This window comes from Grammomys surdaster, unplaced genomic scaffold, assembly GCF_004785775.1.
Source record: "Grammomys surdaster isolate TR1022 unplaced genomic scaffold, NIH_TR_1.0 126051, whole genome shotgun sequence".
Taxonomy (NCBI): Eukaryota; Metazoa; Chordata; class Mammalia; order Rodentia; family Muridae; genus Grammomys; species Grammomys surdaster.
The window spans coordinates 2624061-2646281 of record NW_021620862.1 but is presented as its reverse complement, the minus strand read 5'-3'; the positions used below and the strand labels follow the sequence as shown (position 1 = coordinate 2646281).

General features: G+C 35.2%; 1 protein-coding gene across 11 annotated transcripts in view; it reads left to right on the top strand.

The window, feature by feature from the left end:
* The window catches only part of Cep170 (centrosomal protein 170), an 87359-nt gene extending 66723 nt beyond the window's left edge, over positions 1–20636 (top strand). For 6 of the 11 annotated variants that reach the window (XM_028755235.1, XM_028755234.1, XM_028755231.1 and 3 more), the window contains 6 exons: positions 9692–9869; positions 12302–12472; positions 13240–13328; positions 16718–16811; positions 17438–17489; positions 18337–20586. In XM_028755235.1, the coding sequence (XP_028611068.1) occupies positions 9692–9869; positions 12302–12472; positions 13240–13328; positions 16718–16811; positions 17438–17489; positions 18337–18638 (886 nt within the window). In that variant the 3' untranslated portion in view covers positions 18639–20586. Of the gene's footprint in view, positions 1–9691; positions 9870–12301; positions 12473–13239; positions 13329–16717; positions 16812–17437; positions 17490–18336 lie in introns of all 11 variants that reach the window. The other 5 variants (XM_028755232.1, XM_028755230.1, XM_028755226.1 and 2 more) reach the window with 3 other exon arrangements.
* The last annotated feature ends 1585 nt before the right edge of the window (positions 20637–22221 follow it).

The following is a 22221-nucleotide window of genomic DNA, read 5'->3' as shown; positions in this document are numbered from 1 at the left end:
GGGAGGCAAAGGCAGGTGGATTTCTTGAGTTCAAGGCCAGCCTGATCTACAGAGTGAGTTCCAGGACAGCCAGGACTACACAGAGAAACCCTGTCTCAAAAAAACCAAAAAAAAAAAAAAAATAATAATGTTCATGCTGTTGACATAGAGCAGAATCCATTGATTTTGGTCCCTTCCCATTTTCTAAGATTTCTCGTAGCTGGGAAGGATAACTTTTGAAAGGTATTTTAACTCCATATAGTTAAGATTTGTTTGGTACAAGATTTGTGTACAGATTATTCTCCTATTAATCTGCAGGAGCAATCTGATCTACAGATAGGCTACTAATCTGTAGGCAACTTTGAACAGGCATATTTTTACCTTTTTTTTTGTTGTTGTTTCTGTTGCTGTTGTTTGGTTTTTGAGACAGTATGCTATAAAATCTAAGATGAATTGGCCATTGATTTGGGATTCTTCTTATACGCCTCAAATGTTGGAGTTACAGGTATGCTCTACCTTGCCCGGCTTTGCTTACACTTTTGTAAATTCATTAAATGCAGTTAGTTCAGCTCCTTAGTCAAAACATGATTATTATGAATATTAAATAACTACTTATTATTACCTTTAAAGATATACAGAAAGTAAAACTCTCATTATACATGTGATTAATTAATAACCCTGCATTTAAACATTTTAGAATTAACAGAAGCCATAGTAGCTAAAATCTAAGGAGTTTGTTTAATTCTAAGATTTTTTTTAATTTTTTATTTTAATTTATTTAAATTATTTATATAAATATAAAATATTTAAATTATTTAGAATAATTTATTTTAATTTCTTTTTTATGTCTAGAAGGTATTTAATGACTTGAGTATTTTAAAAATCAGTTACAAATCGCATCAATGATGAATATGAACAAAAAGAAATCACCATGTACATTTGGAAAACAAACTGAAATGACTTCTACATAAATATCCACAATGAACTATTTCTGGTTTACGGTTTTTATTTGTTTGTTTTCTCTAAAATTTGCCCAATGAACATAATCGTGAATCATTTGGTGACTGACAGATTTGAAGACCGTGACAGAGGTCACTAGTAGACAGGAAAAGCCATCAATCAGCTCAGCTTCTGGTAACGTCATTGTATACAGACAGAACTTTGGAATATTTCAAGTGTTGTTAGTTTTCAGGAGAGGAGATGGGAACCAGGTGTGGAGAGCTGTCTGGAGTGACCACAACCCTCAGTGGGTTTTATTTTTCTTCCAGCAATCAGAGTCAGACGGAAGTGTCTTAGATCAAATTCATGTCACTATATTTTTTCAAAAGAAACACTTTTAAAACTCAGCATTGGGAGTAAGAAGGCTAATACAAGGCTGCCTTCTAGGCACACATCTTCATGACTTCCATCGAGCCAAGACCAAACTGCTGGCTAACTGCTAGCATTTTCAGTGAAGGGGTGCCTTTTTCACTGAGAAAGTAGTTTATTTCTGTTTGTTTGCTTTGTTTTGTTTTGTTTTTTCAAGACAGGGTTTCTCTGTGTAGCCCTAGCTGTCCTGGAACTGACTCTGTAGACCAGGCTGGCCTCGAACTCAGAGAGCTGGGATTAAACGTGTGCACCACCATCGCCTGGCTGAGAAAAGTAATTATCATAGCTTGAAATGTGGTAACAGACATTGAAAACAGGAGTGGGTGAATTAGGATCAACCAAGCCTACCCTTCATGTAAAATTACCGAAGACATGATATTCCAAAGAAGACAATTGTAGTTTCTTGACAATTGCTTCTAAAACCCTTGTCTTTTAAATTTTTAAAGCCTGAGTTACAATATATATAAATTACCATAATCTTGTTTTATAAAGGAAAACATTTAAACAAAGATACAATTCCTTAAATGTCATAATAGAAGTAAGAAATACTTTGTATTGTTTTTTTCTAAGATGACATCTTGAATTGGTATAAGTTATATATTTTAAAAAGTTTAAACCTTGGTGAAACACAAAGGATGATAGTGATGATGGTGATGCTGCTGATGTTGGTGATGGCGGAGGTGATGATGATGGTGGTGATGATGATGGTGATGATGTCAGTGATGGTAGATATCTAGCATTTGCAGTTAATGTTAGCTTGGGAAATGAACTTCAAGTTCAGCATCTCCCAGTCATCATCTTCTGCTTGTCTTAGTATGCCCTGATTGTTGTTTGGAATTATACATTCCATTGTGGTGAACTTCTCCTTTGAGAAGGGAGTCACCCTCTGTTGTCAAGGACTCCTCCTGGGACTATAGTTTGTTTCCAGACCCCCTGCTGCTCACACGTCACACCCACCCACAACTCCTCTGGTTTCTGAATGGATTTCTCTGCTAGATCTAATTTTCATGCATAAAGATAGTATTTATACCTATTAATAGTTAATGAAAGCATAGGTAACTTAGTACATGAGGAGAAAAATACATATGTGTGAAGAGACCAAAATAGAATAACATTTCAAGTAAGAAAATAGGAAAACTTTCCAGTAGCAAAGCCCTTCATACACATGAAGTAAAGCTTTATGATGAACTATATTTTGAAGAAGTGAACACACAGAAGCAACAAATGCCTAGAAAACATGTCCGGACAATGCTTCTTCACTATCAACCAACTGTTGAAATGGAAATAGAAATCGTCAGAAAATCGGAGGGAAGGAGAAACAGACTTACTGCTGGCTAGAAAAGAAGCCCTGTTCATCTGATCATTATTCAACAAGCATTTGTTGACTGTGTGTTTGTTACTAGGGAGCAGCCCCCTGCTCCAAGGCAGAATCTCACTTCTGAGAGGAGGCAGGTGTCGATCAAACCTTTACTCTGATGGTGGGCACTGTGGTATCAACTATAGTCCCAAGAGGAGTCCTTGACCAGAGAGAGTGACTCCCTTCTCAAAGGCAAAGCTCACCACAATGGAATGTATGGCTCAAACAACAGTCAGAGCTGCCAAGCAGAAATAGATGATGTCTTCAGAAATTGGCAGGAGAGCCCCAATGATCTTGGGGTTCAAATAAGACATTCTGAAGAGATCCAGGTTTGATAGTGCCTGGAGCAGGGTCCTCTTCCATCTATGAAGTTATAAGCATCCAGTCCCACTTGCCAGTGGTAGCAGTTAGTTATTCGGGACTCGGAAGGAAACCGTAGCACATTCTAAAACTTGAAAATGTGGTAGACATCGTAGCATTGATGATGCTTTTCCATACAAGGCCTCTGTGTCTTGTCATGACACGCCTCTCTCGTCCCTTTTGTCTGTGCGACTTTTAACTGCATTTCAGACAGTAACAGTTTGGGAGTAGACTTTCTGTCGGCAGAAAGATAACTAACCTAGCCGTTAGGCTAGACTTGGTAGATAGCATTTGTTTTTTATTTCCTGGGAACTATGAATTCCTTGGCAATGCTGAATTGCTTTAATTTCTAAATTTTAAAAATTTACTCAGAATGCTTATGTTGCCTAAAGATTTTTACTACGCTATATGCTAATTGTGTTTTGGCTTTACATTAAGACATTAGATTTTATTCTTGCAACATTAGAGTGTATGTACAATAGTCCACAATGCTTTCAGAGCAACATCAACATTTACCATAGTTTGATGTTGTTTTTCTATGTTCCAGTGTGTGATGAGGCTTTTACTGAGACAGCTTACTAAGGGTTTTAAGGTAGTTGGACTGTGTCTTAGTTAGGGTTTACTGCTGTGAAGAGACAACATAACCAAAGCAACTCTTATAAAGGACAGTACTTAATTGGGGCTGGCTTACAGGCTCAGGGACTCAGTCCATTATCATCATGGCAGGAAACATGGCAGTGTACAGTCAGGCGTGGTGCAGGAGAAGGAGCTGAGCGTTCTACATCTTGTTCCGAAGGCAAAAAGGATAAAAGACTGTCATCCAGGCAGCTAGAAGGAGGGTCTCAAAGCCCACTCCCACAGTGACACAGTTCCTTCAACAATGCCACACCTATTCCAACAAGGCCACACCTCCTAATAGTGCCATTCCCTGGGCCATGCATATGCAAACCATCTCAGTCTAATTAGAGCAAAGGAATCTGTGAACCATGTGCTCATATGCACTTGTAGTCAGATAATCCTGACACAGACTGTTCTGATCATGGGTGCCAGCAAGTATTGCTTTGGTCCTGTCATTGTCCCCTCTTGCTGTACAAGATCAAGTGCTACCAAAGAACTAGAACAAGTTTGTCTCCTCAGAATGTTATCCCTGGCACTGTGCTATAAACACAAGTCCTTTCATTTTTGGCAGTCAAACCTTTCATTAATCCAAATAGAGAAGAGTGAGAAGAAGGAGAACAGTGGCTCCAGACTTTGTTTTACCTTGGTTTTGTTTGTTATTTGGATTGGTGTTGCTTTTGTCTCTGTTTACTCTACAAGAGACTCTAAACCCAAGCCATCCTAGCAATTTGCATCCTTAGCTATCTCTATTTTGTCAGTAGAACTGTACTGACAGCATTCAGACTTTAAGATTTTATTTTTTAAAAGAATATAAGCAAGAGAACAACTGTTGTTGATGATGTTGTTGATGTTTTTCATGAAAAATATGAAAGGAAGAACAAAACTACGGGGGTGGTGTTCAGTGCTCTAACAGAGTAGTGGTAGTGGTAAGTTATGATAATGTGAGAAAAATTATTTTCAAAGGCTTTAAATCTGAATAGATGACTGACATAATTCTATTTTTTATGGAATGTTGACAACAACACCTAAAAAAACTTACTAAGCATTGAAGAATACTTGAAATATTTGTAATTGAGAAGTGTAGTCTTTCTTTTTTTTGGTTTTTCGAGACAGGGTTTCTCTGTATAGTCCTGGCTGTCCTGGAACTCACTCTGTAGACCAGGCTGGCCTTGAACTCAGAAATCCGCCTGTCTCTGCCTCCCAAGTGCTGGGATTAAAGGCATGCACCACCACTGCCCAGTGAGAAGTGTAGTCTTAAACTTTATTACAAAAAGTGGTTTGTGTTCTGGTAGATCCATCTTTTCATTTTTCAATGTAGACTTATTTCATTCATAGTTATTTATCTGTATTTAAATAAAAAACAAGGTTAATCCTGAATATATAATGTATACGCAAAATAGAGCATAGGTGGTCATTTAGTTTGTAAAAGGTTTTTCTTACAGATATTCCCAATACATGTACCTCAGTACAGATAGCATACAATAAAATTTTTTCTAATGGGAATTTGATAGATTTTAGTGGTTTTAAATACTATGATACACAACACTAGACTTTGACCTTTGCAAATGACTAAATACTTTTAACCTAAAAGGTTATGCTGGAAGATTATATAATCCACTTTTGAATCACATGGAGCTTAGCAGTATTATAGTGTTTTAAATCCATTATTATATATGTACTGTATCATTTAATTACACTTTAAGAAGACTGTGTATTAACAGAATATTAAGAGAAAACAACCAGTTCATTATAGATATTACATTAAAACATTTAAAAGTAAAGCCAATACAATATTTTATCTCCGCTGCATGATTTGCAAAGATATTCTTTTTTATATATGCTTCTAGAGTGATGCTTTTCATTGTATTTATATTTACTTGAGTTCTTACAATAAGTGTTCACATAGTATAACATAGTCATATTTTAGTGCTGAACATAAGAAGCCAGTTGGAGCTAGAATTATAGTTATATATCACAAGAGATTGTGAACAGACTGAATACTACTGGCTCTAATTGGTAACCTAAATCATGGTGCTGAAGTCTAACCAAATGGTCCAGAAATGGACTCAGAGTCAGACCTGGATCCATACCGTCTTTTACTATAAAGTCTGTGTAAATCTGTAATAGACATAATACTAGTGTTTGGCATTGATAGTAAGTTACTAATGCATGTCAGATTTTAAGAACAGAGAAAATAGTGATAATTGAATTTCTTTAGGACTTAAGTTTTCTGTATATCCCAAAAACTTTATGAGAATCTACTTAGAAGTGGAGTTTAAGGCCACCATTAAGTTTTTAACAGTTTTATAAAATATTTTACTAAACTAGTCAAGAATCCCAACCAGTAAAGGTCCATACCTTCAGTAGAAACTCAAGTTTTATATTATTCTCATAATAAAAATACTTTACAAGCTGTCTATGGTTTCTTTGTACTAAAAAGTTTTTAAACCATTTTCTTGTACTAATATACTTGTAAGTCTGTAATAATGTATTTTAAAGCATATGTCTCTAAAGAAGATAGATCTGTAATTTATTGAATAAGAAAAGCATTATTACTAAGCACATGTATGAAAATCATAAACTTTCTAAAGAACATTTTTAAACAGATAATTCCTTCTTCTACAAAGTACATGAAGTTTGATCTCAGCTTCTGTCATTTGGGATAGAAGGACTAGCAGCGTGTTGGATCTTTATATTTGATTTATATTTTAGATCATTGGGATTGTTTTTCCCTTACAATTTTGTAATAAAGAAAATGGAATTAAATGTAGATTGTGTATTAGGCTTTGAAATTGACAAGCAATTGATATTTGCTAAGGAAGTATTATTTTATATATCTCCAAATAAGATAATTTTACTCTTTTAGGATTTCTTCTTGCAGATTTGAAGCAGAAGAAAAAATGAGAGGAGGAGCAAAGATTGTAGCTGAGAGTTTAAAAGCAAAGCAGAGCAGTGCATGGAAAGAAATATGTTGGGTTATAATGTAGAATTATAATCCAATAGGTGGAACTGAGAAACTTTGTAAAAATTAAGTTGAAACTCTAGTCTAGTATCCATGGCTTAGACCCACTATCTGGATTGAATAGATGCCTTATTTCTGTTAGAATGGTTCCATAACTCTTTTCTGGTATTTTTATTTTCCTTTCAAATTTTCTTGTAATGATTCTTATAGTAATGCTCAGGACTCATGTCTGTGTTTTTGAGTTAGGGTTTCATGTAATCCAGGCTGGCCTCAAGCTTAAGCTGAGGATACCCTCCAATTCATGATTTTGCTTCGTCACTTCTCAAATGCCTATATGACAGTTATGTGCCACCATCCGTGACCAGCTGCTTATAGTTTTAGTAATAGGTTGTTATCATTGAATCAACTTTAAATCAGGACTTGCCTGTGTTAGTATGACATGTTTAATTTTGATTGGACAGGTTAATTACCATGGCCAAAGTGGGGGTGGAGGAGGGTTGGTATGCCTTGGTAGTCAGCCTCAGAAGGAAGTAGCCACCAAATAAAGGACTAGACCTTGGCCTAGCTTTAGGAATATAATCTAACAGAGGGAATGGGGAAGAAGGACAAGGCCTGCCAGAACCATGTTTGCCATGCTTGGGCTTGCTAGAGTTTTTCAATATATACCTTGTACACAGAGCCCAATGGTAATTTTATACCTTTTTAATTTGCCTGAGTTTAAATGGAGCCTATGACGTAAGATCCGGTAGAGAATTTTCCATTTGTTTTGTTCATGTTGATACTTAAAAGTTTTGTGTTTTGAAGCATTTTATATACAATAATTTTAATTTAGAGATATTAAACCTATATTACATAACACGTACCCCAGCTTACTTTCAGCCACATCAGCAGTTAAGTTTGAAAAATGGCATGATAGTGTGATATAATGCAAAGGTCTGGTGATGTTCTTACTCTGGATTCTTAGCCTACAACGTTTTCATTGACTTCTACACTTGGTTTTTATCGTTTATAAAATAAGATGATAAAATCACTTAGAGAAGGCATTTGTGAGGATTAGATAAGGTGATTAATGTGAAAGTTTCGTATAATGATACCGTATTCTAAGCTCCAGAAGAGCAAGGGAACCTATCTGTTTATTCATTGCTCTCCCCTCGGAATGCTGAGCAGTACCTGGCAAATAACAGGTCATCAGTAATACTTACTGGCTGTGTCGCTACTTTTTTGCACTAGTATAACTTAAATCAAGTTGCAATTTCTTACAAGGATTATATATGTGTACACTAAATCACCGTACACATCTATCAACCCAGAACTTTAAGCACAGCTCTGTGTTACAAGTTGGTCAAATTTTTACACAGTTGTTGTACTCCTTGAACATCTTTTAAACCACCAGTTTGGGACTAGAGAGATGGTTAAGGTTAAGAGCATTTGTTTCTCTCAGAGAGGACCCAGATTTGGTTCCCAGCACATATTCGGTGATTCACAGCCATCCACTAACACCCTCTTCTTATCTCCTTAGGCATCAGGCTGTGTATGGTCCATGCACACACATGTGTGTGTGCACTCATACACATATATGTGTGTGGATGTATGCTTATACATAGGCATACAGGCAAGCACTCATATGTATCAACCTAAAAAAATTATTTTTCAATTTTAAGACCACATTTTATATAACTTTTAAAAAATGTTTCTTTGTATTTTGAAAGTTATTTGAGCTTTCACATTTGTTTTTTAAATATATTCTATCATTCTAGGTCCTTCTCTGTGAAAGAAGCCAAATTGAGTTTTATGTGCAACAAATACATGATGTGGAAAAATTCTAAGAATTGTAATCTTTTTTTAGATGTATGGTAATATCAATGACATAATTCTGTTATTTCTCTTTCTTAAAGTTTTTTTTTTAATACTAAGAGAAAACTCTTCACTTTAGTGTGACTACTAACTAGAGGTGACCTGGAGGCATGACTGATAGACTAGTGCTTGCCTGGCATGGTAGTATGGCACACACATGCCATCCCAGTACTCAGGAGCAGAGGCAGAAGAATTGCTGAAAGTTTCCAGCTAGCCAGGTATATGTAGCAAGACTGTGTCTCAAAATAAAAATTAAAAAAATCTAAACAGTTATTTCATGATTTTGTGAGCCCATATGAATGAACACAAAGCTTCATGGACTTGAGGAATAAACCAAGGTCTGACCCTTCCTTGTATAGTCATAAACTGGTAGCTGAATTTGTCTAGTGATGTCTGTTTATTAACAAATCAGCAAAATCCTACTTCAGAAGAGCATTGTGGTCCTCAGATGACATCAGGTAGAGTAGAAAATGCTGTCATAGTGTAAAACAGCGCTTCAGTCTATAACTTCGTGCCACCATAGGACCCTTCAGGTGAAAGCTTTGGAAGCTATCTTAGTGTTCCCAATTTCATGAACATAAGTATTTAGAATTACAAAGAATTTCAGTAATGCTGAAGTGCAGTTATCAAAATATTTTTCAGTATAGTAGCTGATGATCCCTTATTAACAGTTTACTAAATGTCATTAGTCTGGGTAGCTGTGTAAGTTTGAAAAAGTAGTCTCTATAGATGACTATAAACAACTATCATGCAATTTCTGTTAGTGACAAAGATCCTTGTCCTTGTTAATGCCACTGTAGTTTGTTGCTTATATTTATAATTGAAACACTAAGCATCAGTTAAGTTAGTGAAAATAATGTCGTTGTTTCTTGTTATCCATGTTCAGAAACTTTCTGAGTTCTCTCATTTCCAAATTTAAGATCTCTGTGACATATTAGTGCCAAGAGTATTCAAAATGTATTTTTTAAGATACTATCGTGTAGATTATTTGGAACTTAATTCATTAATGTTAGTATTTGAAGTTCAGGATTTATATTTTTTTGTACCAAAATAGTAAAGAGCTTTCCAAAATGTTGTAAGTTTGGGATATGAATCTTTAATTAGAGTTACAAGTTACATGACTACCAAAATTGATTGTTTCTAGAGCTGTTGATTTAAAGGAAATTACATTTCTTTTCTAAAATTATTGCCAGGATCAGCCAAGATCTTGCTCTCATTGCTCGGGAGATCAACGACGTAGCAGGAGAGATAGACTCAGTGACTTCCTCAGGCACTGCCCCTAGTACCACAGTAAGCACTGCCGCTACCACCCCTGGCTCTGCCATAGACACTAGAGAAGAGGTAGGAGATCTTCATGGAGAAATGCATAAGGTTCTTTCTTTTCTTAATTTCTTTTGCTTTTAGCTTTTTGCTTAGTTTATTTTAGTTCTGTCCACTCTCCCTGTCTGCATGCAGCTCTGCATTTTCCCATTTTGCTTTATCAAATTCATTTTTTGTAACAATTAGCAAAGACTAAAAGGCTAACATTTGGTCCACTATTAACATAAAAATGGAAAATTATTTAGCTGTAAGCACTTTGCCTATTGATTATAGAAGAGTTTCTATAATCTGACTTGAAATGTGAGTATAGATGTTATTTGGAAAGTAAACTGAAGTTCAGCAAATGACTGTATAAGGTTTCAATGAATTTTGACAGTAAAAAGAAATGGTCACTACTAGTTAATATCAAAGAAATAGATCATTTCTACGGTTTTTTAAAATAGTAATTTTGTTGACAGATATCCACCATATTGTTTTTAAAAACTGAAATGTATATTATACAAATACTATTTCTCTCACATATACACATAAATACTCAAATATTCTTACAAACTCTGGAATATAAGTTAGCATTTAGAGAGTGTTGCCCACCTAAAACCATGGCTTCCAACAGGGCAGTTCCAGGAGACACCACTTACATAACATTGTTCCACACAGCACCTTTAACTTAAAGTTAATGATACAGTGGTCTTTTGTCCCTCTGTATCTATGGAGATTAATTCCAAGGCACACACAAAACCTGAGAATCTCCCAGTCTCTTAAATAAAATGGTACTGAGTTTACATGTAGGCTGTGAGCATCCTTTCCCTGTACACTCATCTCTGGATACTTAGAATACCTCCTAATAGAATGAAGGGGCCCAGGCTGTATTGTTTACAGAACTGTGACAAAGAAAGAGATCTGTATATGGAGTTTACCATGTATGTATCTTGTGAAGAAATGTGGCACCTCTAGTAAACACACAGCATTGTAAAAATATTTTCAATGCTTAGTCGCATCCCCAGATAAGGAAGATTGACTATAGTCTGTAGCCATTGTGCCTATTTTCATCTTGAAAGAAAGTATAAACCAAAAGTCAGCATTTTAAAGGAACTAATTTGTTTTTATATGGCCTAAAAACTAGAAATAGATTTTTTTAATGATTGAAAATATGAAAAGAATAGTGATTTATAACATAAAAATCATTTTAAATTCACATTTCAATTTTATTACAATGTAGCCATTCTTGTTTGCCTGTTGTCTGTGGCTGTTTCAGTGTTGCAGTGCAGACCTGAGTTCTCAGGCAGACCATAGGGTTGCAAAGCCAAGAACATTCACTATCTGCCACTCTATAGACAAACGCTGCTAGCCTCTCTTACTGACAACTCAACTTCTTCATTTTATTAAATTCTAAATAGTAACCAAAAATGCTTAGCCTTTTGGACATTTAATCCTGGTAAACTGCTGGTAATCTTTTCTTCAGTTGCTTTTTGTCTCATTGTTTTCTTATAATGCTCCTTAATGGTCACTTCTTATTTATTTTTGTTTGTATGTTTTCTAATTTAACAAATGATATTTCATTAATCTGTGTAGAGTTTTGTTACCACACTGATCAATTATAAGTGTATATAAAAATTGTCTGTGTTGGTTTAAAAACAAAACCAAGAGGATCTTCATGGTGGCAAGACATACACATGTCTCTGGTACATTTAAATAATATTATTTTCTCAGCTTTCTAACTAAATTTTACCTAACATGGTTATTCATTCACTGAGCCCCAGTAGAATTACTGAAGCATTTCATGGAATATATTTTCATTCCCCTTTTGTTTTATTTAAGAATGTTACCCTAGTTATTCTTTCGTCGGTAAGCCTGTTACTTGGTGTTGCATGTCCATAACCTGCACTATCGATGGTAGGACATTAGTTTTACTGTAAGAAGATGTATGTTCTCTCTCATTGTTAAAAGTTTAACTGAGACCAAAATACTTATTATGTGGATTAATTTTGTTTCCTTTTATAAATTTAATTGAATTTACCATTCATGTATCTTGTGAAGAAATTTGGCACCTGTATTTGGGGAGGAAAAAAGGAAAAAAAAAACAAGATAGAAAACTAAAAGAAAAAGAAACATTATTTTGTACTGGTAAAGCAATGTGAGTAAAGTGAACTCATTGTCCTCCTCCATGGCTGTTTTTTTTTTCTTTTTTCTCTTAAAGCATCAATTTTTTTTCCCCGTGGAGAACATTTTAATCATGAAAGAATTGAATTTAGCATAGTTAAATATTTTCGATCCTGAAAATAAGATTAGCATAGGTGAACATCTAGTTTATGGAAGAGACCTGTTTGGCGTGCTTATTTAAAAAGTAATTGGTTTATTGAAGAAGCCATGCTTCTGTTACTACTTGAGAATGAAATAATTTCTCTCTAATAAAAATTATAATGCCAATATTTCTACACTTTTCACTATTCTGGTCTGATAAGAGTTTGCTTTTGTTCTACTAGTTGGTTGATCGTGTCTTTGATGAAAGTCTCAACTTCCGAAAGATACCTCCATTAGTTCATTCTAAAACACCAGAAGGAAACAATGGTCGGTCTCTTGACTCAAGACCTCAGCCAGCAGAGCATCCTGATCACTTAACGATTACAAGACGGAGAACCTGGAGTAGGGATGAAGTAAGTAAACGTCAGATTTTAGCCACATGGTGAAGAGGCATCCCTGCTGTGCTATGTTAGTAATGTTAGGCCCCAGTTCCTTCAGGAGTACCAAATTCATTATTTTGTTATTTAAGAGAAAGAGTTGTCCAAGCTAAACTAATAATGTATACAAGAGTCAAGATTAATTCTAAGTTAACCTAAAAGCCAGTGTTGATAAAAACTATTAAACTAATCCTTTAAAAAAATAAGAAACTCGAAAGATAGCCCAGCATTTAAGAGTTATTGCTGCTCTTACACAGAACTCAGGTTTGGTCTCTAGCCTCTGCTTTTACCCCCATTCTCAAGTGAGGGAATACCAACACCCATCGTGAAAATTTACCCCCTCACTTGTCTCTGAAGAGCTGGTGGTTGTTCTCTTTCTCATCTTTGCATTCATATTATTTGATAAATGAGTAAATAATATAGTACTCTACTTCCATTGTCCATTATGATAATGTCAATTATAAATGTGAGAGTCAGGGTCACGATAGTAATTAAAGAGGATAAAAGAGGTTGTTTTTTAAAGTGGGATGACCAAAGTAATGAGGAACATTGACAAGTTATTTAACAAAGGAACTCTGTATTGATGTTTCTCTCCCTTTCTGCATTTAGTTACTTTAATGACATCATCGGTTTATTTTAAGTTAAAATTAGCATAAGTAGTTTGAATTTTAAGTGAATTGCCGCCAGCGTTCTTAGTAGTTATTCAGTAACTATATGTCATTACACTTCTTTCTCTGTTTCAGGTCATGGGAGATAATCTGCTACTGTCATCAGTCTTTCAGTTCTCTAGGAAGATAAGACAATCCATTGATAAAACAGCTGGGAAAATCAGGTACTTGTGTTTCTCTAATCACTACTTTATGTTTCCTGTTCCATTTTCTTCAGACCTGTGGCCTCTGCCGTGAGGAGCTAGTGACATCACTGATGTGGGTTCTTACTGCTGCTCTTACCCGTTACTTCAAATATAAGAAGCAGTCTTGGCATAGCAAATGGCCCTGCTTGTGAGAGGTAGCGCTTGAAGTTACTAGTACTGAAACCAGTTTCCTTCTTTTGAAAATATTAGTAAATATTCTAAACTTAGCAAACTCTTGAGGTTTCTTTTACTCAGGCTGGACTCCAGTGTCTTTGGGTCAGGTGTGAGGCTGAGCTCTGAGGACTCTGGAAGTCTGTGAAGCAGCAGCCTTAATGATTAAAGTGTATGTACACTGTTCAGCCATAGGTCCACATTCTTAATAAAAACAAGTAGCAACCGGGGCTGGTGATAGAGGCCAAAGCCTGTGACAGTTGATTGGCAGGGATAACAAGTCACTTGTGAGACCTTGTAGTTGGTCCCCATCATGGAACATAAATAAGTAAATAAACGATCAAGTAAACGTAGTTTAAAAAATCCCTATTTAAAAAAAATTAGTGTGATTTGTACTGTTTGTTTTCCTCTTTATTTTTAGTAGTTTTTAACAGTGTGAGCATGGTTCAAAACTACAAATATTTAAGATATATTTATATTATACATACATATTTAGCGTGTGTATATGTATTTTTATTCTCCCTTTAAGTTCAGTTCTCAAGTCTCAAACAATGGAATCGTGATCACTTACTTGTTCTACATCTTGGGCTGTTTTTAACTTAATACCTTTACTTTTTCAAAAGTATCTGTAAAATATTAATAGGTCCTTAGTATTTGCTTGAAATATGGGGGCATTACTGCCTTAAGGAATTGAATACTTGACTTTTCTTTATGAGTATCTGTAAGCAGGTTTCTTAAATTATTGTAATGATTACACTTATTAGTATATATTGGTGGGTTCTTTTTTTCAAGATGGAGAGTACAGCTATATTAGACTTCACCAGAGCAAAGGCATGCTTGACAGCTTGTTTATCTGAGTGAGGCAGCCTGGGCTTAAGCTCCTTCTGCTGCACTCACAAAACTTGTCTTAGTTTCACTTGCTTCACTTGAATATTAACTGTACCATTCACAATTGCTGTTCTTACCAAAACTCAATTGGTCTCCTTTTTTATTATTGAAATTACTGATTAAATAAAGGAGATGAAAACTACAAATCATCTTAATTTTGGTGAATTAAACTGGAACTGAATGAAATTTTGAAAGATAAGGATCACAGTTGACTTTAGAGAAGTTAACTTTATTATAAATACTACATTTTCTGAAGTCTGATTTTATATAGCAATTCATTGTATTTTACTCATACTTGGTATGATGTCATTAGCATTCCGACACTGTCTTGCATAAAGTTTATTTTCCCTATGATCATATCAGACCTAAGTTTGCTGACCTCATTCTCTTTCACTTGCAAGAGGTCTTCTCACCAGTCACCCTATCCACCTGTGATGCTCTCGCTAGTTAACTTATGCCCACATGCAGGTGCACTACTGTTCGCTCGGGTGAAGTCCATTTAAAATTAGTAGGAAAAAAGTAAGCTTAACTAATTAGTTATTACGCAGAAACTAACAAATATCTAGGCCTCGGTCATATGCCTTGCTGATGAATAACCAGAGAAGAAGGTACGCCTCAGATATTCAGTTTAACTGATGGTAAAACACATCCACATATGTGATGGTAAAGCAATTGCTGCTGTTTTGAATTTATACTCTAAAATTCAGTGTGCAGGTATTAAGCAAAGGAAATGGATGCTGACTATGGCCGTCTTATATAGGGATTGAAAGGGATGTGCAAGGCTCTAGGTTTGATTGCCAAATTATCACCAAGAGGTGGGAGGGCTATCCATGAAAAATCTCCAGATGTTTTCATTGACTGAATAATATTTGGCTGTATGTTATCTGTAGCATCCTTTTGATCCCTTCACAGTTAAGTATAGGAGGCAGATATTTATTACTGAGTTTTAATCCTAAAAGCCATGGAAACATAATAAATCAAATGTGTACTCTCAATATATACTGTTGTCCATCAAAATGTCACGAGTCACATTGTATGGTCATTTGTGACTTGCTGATGAGAAAGCTTGAGTATATCATGTAATTGTATTCTACCTTTGAAATACAGATTCCCCCTTCCTTACAGCTACGTCCTTATCCAGGTAGTCACTCACATAGCTGCCTGCTTTGTACCTTGCTGTTGTTGGCAGACTCCCTTAGCACAAAATGCTGTGGGTTTGACAGTTAGTTAGACTTGAGTCCAGAGATTGCATAGATTAATACATTGACTAATTGATTTTACTATATTTCAAATTTGATGGTTGGGAAAAACATTCAAGGTCTCTATAAGTAACATAAGTATCAAATATTTCATATTTTTTATTGCCTTTCATGTGACCTTTGAATTTTGGTATATGAAAAGCTTATGGCAGGCTTTATAAAAGTAAAGATGATAAATATCTTTATTATGAGATTTATCATTGAAGCTTGAGGCACAGATATGATGAAACATTGCATAGGGTTGAATACGATGGATTACTGTCTAGTTAAGAGTGAAAGACATATTCAGAAGAGGGTATGTGTGGAAAAAGAAGTTTTTAAAATGTGTGATTTCTGATAACCAAATCTAAGATTTTAATTGATTGGAGAGAGGAAAATTGGATGACAACTTATAATACTTTAAAAATTAAGAAGTTTGGGTTTAGTTTCTCATATAGAACAGTTATTTCATCAGTTCTTTTTGTTATAAATGTGTAAAACTTTATAGTCTCTTAACTCCTAAGCTATATGCAAATACACTAACATGAATTAATATTTTCTAATAGAAGCACAGTAAATAGCCTACTGTTCTATCTTTAAGATAGATGATGATGTTCATACTTTGATCCATCAATAAAGTTTATGGTTCTTGCTTAGAGGGGTCTTAACCAACAATTGCATACCTAATTAAATGTATTTTCTTCTTAATTTTGTTTCACTTACACTATCACAATGAAGTTAAGCTTTCTCAAACAAAGATTATATTGTTAGTTACAATTAATAACACCATTTGTATTACACTCAATTTTTAGTTAAAAATAATATGAACAGTAAAGAGTTTTAGGCCCTAGTATTAGTACCTAGTGAGTTACATTTTTAATAATTTTCACATGCTTGAATCAATAATGCTTACCAAATATTAAGTCTGAGTTCATTGAATAATTATTTTTATATAGTTTTGAAATTATAATAAACTATTTATGTAGTTATAATAAACTATTTATGTTTTATGTATTTTTTTTATCATCAATAAAACCATGAATTTAAAATGCTTGTGTTTTTTGACTGCAGAATATTGTTTAAAGACAAAGACCGGAACTGGGATGACATAGAAAACAAGCTAAGAGCCGAAAGCGAAGTCCCTATCGTGAAAACCTCAAGCATGGTATGCTGGTTTTTCAAGATTAAAACATTTCAGCGTGGCTTTGTTTGTAGGGAAAAGCATAGTTTTGAATATTTGTTAGTTTACGTTCTAAAAGACTGTATAAATGCTTAGATTCAGTAACATTTCATCCACTGGTGTTTAAAGTATCTGTTGTTTCAAGGCTACAGGGAGCATTAAGGAGGATCCTATGTGTGTTAATTACTGTGATGCATCTTATTCACATGATAACTGTACATTACAAACAAGCAGGTCTAAGTTTAGAACTGAAATATTAAATTGACATATAATTTGTGTTTTAAAGCACAGTTTTATCAGATTTTTTCTCCTGTGTTGATTCACTTTATATATTTTTTAAAAAAAAGAAAAAACTTCAAAGATACAGTTTTGAATTGTTGTAAAGTTGATCAGAACAGATGTTTCAAAACTGTCCTATCTTTATCAGTAAATTGGCTTGAAATTTATTATTATTGCTGTTGAAAATTTTTCTTTATTAAAGATTATAAATTGAATCCTGCTTGCTGGGTGTCTTTTGTGTAGCTACTAATGCAGTACCATAGAAATGAGTTGCATTGCTGGTAATCCGTTTTAATTTAGTAAGCTAATGTGGGGTATTTCTTTCCCTGCAGGAGATTTCTTCTATTTTACAGGAGTTGAAAAGAGTTGAAAAACAGTTGCAAGGTAAATTTTCTACTGAATTAAGTAATGATGCTTCTGGATATGGTAGTGTAGGGGGTTCTGGTGGATACCTCTAATTCCAGCATTCAGGAGGCAGAGACAGGAGGATTGAGTTTGAAACCAGCTCAGTGTATTCCATTTCTAAAAATATATTTCTTATATTCTTAATTATTGAAACAGTATTTGACTAAATATATCAACTAGTACTTATAGAGTTGAATATATCCAAATTATTCATAAAAGGAAAGTTTTACAAGTCTATATAAAGGACTGGAGGTGTGTCTCAGTCCTAGAGTGTCTGCCTAGTGTGTGTAAGGCCCTGGCTTCTTCATAAAAGTGAATAATAGGTAGATAGTTCCCAATATAAAATCTTTTTGTTGTTTCACTTTTGATTCAGAGTGTTATATGCAGATTGGTCTTGACCTCACCATGTAGCTAGAACTCTTCATACTTGGCATAAAAAGAAATCCTGAACATTTGTTGGTATTTATATTTGATAAAATCTGGAAGCTAAAAGGATGTTAAAAACATAACCAGTATTTTCAGTACCCCACTATGATGGTAAAAGCAAGTTCAAAAAGCTCTTGGCTTTTTCCCTTCCAAGCACTGTTCACAGACACCTAAAGTGTCTATAGGGACTGCAGGGACCTAGGAGAATCACTCAGGTCTGTGAAATCTGCAGTGTGGACTTAACCACTGGTTATTGAATCAGGGTAAATAAGATCTAGCTTGCTTAACTAGAGGTTAGTAGCTTACTTTAGCTAAAGTCTCTCTTAATGATAAGCAGTATTCATATCCACATCTTACTGAAAACAGAATTACATCTCTTTTTATTTTTTATTTCCTTCAGTGATAAATGCCATGATTGACCCAGATGGAACTTTGGAGGCTCTTAACAACATGGGATTTCCCAATGCTATCCTGCCGTCTCCACCAAAACAGAAGTCCAGTCCTGTTAATAACCACAGCAGCCCTAGTCAGACGCCAGCACTTTGCCCACCAGAAGCTAGGGCCCTACACCCTGCTGCTGCAGCAGCAGCAGCAGCAGCCTCCACTGAGTTTGAGAATGCCGAATCTGAGGCTGATTTCAGTATCCATTTCAATAGGTTCAACCCTGATGGGGAAGAGGAAGATGTTACAGTACATGAATGATGTTCCCTTGTTTGTTAGAGACATTACCCATGGAGTGACTAGGGGTATTGGAAGCAGCATGATGTTGACATACAAAACAAGAGAGCTTGGTCAGCAACAATCTTGTTATCTTTGTCTTCTTGATTTATTTATTTATTTTTACCTCTAATGTGTTATACCAGTCTTTTCAAACTACTCAGACAACCACTTGAAGCACATTTAGCAAGAGGCAGCTTTGCCTTTTGTAGTTCTGTGATTTTTCAGATTGAATCATATCATTGCATCCTTTCCCTTCATAGTTCTTTTTGTTGTTTGTTTTAAGCCGTGCTGTGACCTACAAACAAGCTAAAATATCCACATTTCTAAGCCCCTGTGTCTCCTGTGCCAAGATGCTCCCTGACATGATCTTTCTCATTCGCTGTACAGATTGTTAAACCTTTCAATTTGCTTCTTAATACTAGGGTTTTTATTATTACTCAGTCACTGGACACAGTGTCACCCTGCTCTGTAGAGTGAAGCAGACCCTCCACAGCAGCCGTCCTGCGTCCTGAGACTGTCCAACATAGTGTGATTTATAACTGTTGCTAAGTAACTTGTCTTGGGATTATGGAAATTAACTATTATTTTGCACTAAGGTTTACTGGGAGTGGTAGATGGACGTATCCATATATCATTAAGGACTGACGTCTGTACATAGGAAGTTGACAATACTGTACTTGTTTTAATCCCAGTGTTTTACTCCACTTTTCACACAGAGCCATTTGGCACCTTTTTTTTTTCTTTTTTTCTTTTCTTCTGTTTTTCTTTTTAAGGAAGTAAGATTTTCTCTCACCTTTTAGATTAAATGACTAGAAGGTTAAACTTGACAGATAGTTTAGGTGGAGTATATTTTTAAAATTAAAAACATGTATATTTGTCCTGTGTTACTAGGTTTTTATGTTGCAGAAATGCCTCTAGAGTGATCATGAGGTTCATTTTTCTTCATTAGGAGACGTGAAGAATCAGTAGTTGTGAGAGTAGTTGATAGTTCCACTCCCAGTCATTGAATTGCTTCTATGTTTCCCTGTAGATCCATAGTAACCCTTTGTCAGTCTTACATATTTGTAAGGACCCTGCAAGACAGCAACGACGACTAAGGCTTTGGGCTTATAGCTACTAAAAAGAAAGCCTGTGAAAAATATCTTCTCTAAACTTTGTTTTTGTTACCGTTTTGTTTTCTTTCCAGTAAGCTCACATTTCGATAAGTTTTTAAATAAAGGAATTATTTTTGTGTTTCCAGAACACTAATTTGGGTGAATCTTAATTCTTTTAAATATATTAATAGGCCTGGATTTGCTCCAAAGGCTCATCAGTCTATAAAGAATAAACTGCAACTTTGTGATGTGGTCTTTGATATTTTAGCAATAACCTATGCTACATTTGTTTTAAGGAAAAGGTAACTATACTTCAAGATTTTTTTAGGATCTAAGAAATCCTATGTTGTTGGATCAGTTAATAAAAATGCAAAATCTTTTTGTAAGATGTAAAACGTAAGTTTGCTATGTAATGGATCTCATATTTTTCTTTAAATTAAAAAAAAAAGGACTTGTTCTCCTTGTAAAGCTAAATTCACAGTTCTCATGAAGTAAAACTTCAAAAGGGTTTCAACAAATGTAAAAGAGAAGTGAGATACTTTGAAGAAACAAACAAAACATTGAAACAGGGTCAGTCCATTTCAAGAAAAAGTTATGCGTAATAATCATGTGTGTTCGTTCCCCCTTTAGTTAACGTTTGGTACTGAGTTTATCCACATGAGAGTACAAGATAAGGAAGTCTAAGAAAGTGTTAAATTATCTACTTACATTATTGTTTGTTTACACAGTTTTGTTCAATTATAAACATTTGGCCTTTTACTATGTTATTTTTATTTTGTATGAATACATTCTCCTTATTTATTTTTGTTACATTTATTACGTTATTTTGTTATGCATTTACAACTCCATTTTTAAATAAAGTGTTTCTGGAACTTTATGCAATGATTATAGATTTCATGTCTTTTGCCATTTGATATATTTTCATTTATCAATTTACCAAACTGTTTATTAAAGAATCTTCCAGTTTTAATGAATATGTGATCATCCAAAAAAGTATTCTTAATGAATTATAACAAATGTAATACAATAGCTTAATACTCTGGTGTAACACATATGTGTATGGATGTGTGCATGTACACACACACGCACACACACACACAAGTTATTTGTAGTCAGCCTTGAATCATCCAAAAGCTTATCTCGAACATATTCAATGTGAGAACTATCAATTTAGACTTTTTTTCATTCTCAGTGGAGTCTTGAATGTCTCCCTGTTGTTAATCAGTATCATGAATTTCACAGCTTGACTGTCTGGCTTTCCATATTCTGACGCTGTTTTATGTTTCTGTGTCCTCAGTATAATTTCCCCAGGCTCCTACAAACCTCTGGACCATCTGGGCAATTGATCCCTCCATCTGCCTGCTCTTCCACCCTGTATTGCTCTCCCACTATCCTGCCATTCCTTAGGCCCTACCTACATCTTCACAAAACTTCCTTCTTTGCTACCATAACAAGCTGTCTTTCGTACTTTCATTTCCCCTCTTCATATGGCACATGTGTATGTACTTCTCTACGTCACTCCAGGTGTTTCCTGGGTAGACCCCCATACCTTTTCCAGGGTAGACATATCCTGTCCAGCTTCTGTATCATTTAACTTCCTTCATGTCCATGGACCTATTTGCTGTGTCTGTAGCAGGAGCAACTCTTGAGGGATTTCAGTTGAATGTTTTGAGATTCAGACCTATTCCTATGGATGTGGTCCTTCAGCTCTGATCTATAAAACGAGAGCTTCATCTTATCTAAGGTTCCTGTAGCTCAAGGGACCATGAAATATGTTTCAAAAACACTGCAAGATTCTTACATAAACTCACTGACATCTCCTAACCCATCAGATTCAGTTTTGCCCAGATATGATCCATTCTGTAGCTACTGTCTTACCATACTAAGCAGTATTCTCATCAATGAGGCTCCTGACAGTGAACAGAAGCAAACTGTCCTCGCACCTACGCTAAGAGGGGGACAGTGGAAGCTTAGAGTTGAGTGAATAACATCAGGTGAAAAGCCCATTTTCTCAGGTACCATGAGTGATTCTCCAGCTGTCCCTTGGTTGATCTTGAAGGGATGTACACTGTTCTGTATGCACAGATTCATTTTGGTTCATTTTCATTCTGATCTGGTTGTGGGAACTTTTCAGCCTTTCTTTTCCCTGTTTGCTTCCCTGTGTGCTCTTGATTCACCTGACATCTGCTATGCCACAGTCCAGTTAGGTCTTAAACAGGGACAGGGGCTCCCCAGAGCATGTGGTATTACCACCCATCTCTTGAGATACTCTGCTGGATCTGTAGTTGCACACAGATTACAAATCTCTAAGAAATAGTCCACAGCCTGTCTAGGTTTGGGAAATTTCTGTTATTTGAATGTGGGAGTGGCCAGTACAACAGGAATCTATCAGGAATGTCTGCCCCTCATAGCTGTATATTCAAAGCTTTGTTTAAACTCCCTGAGCAGAGCTAAATCAGTTCACCCCGCTT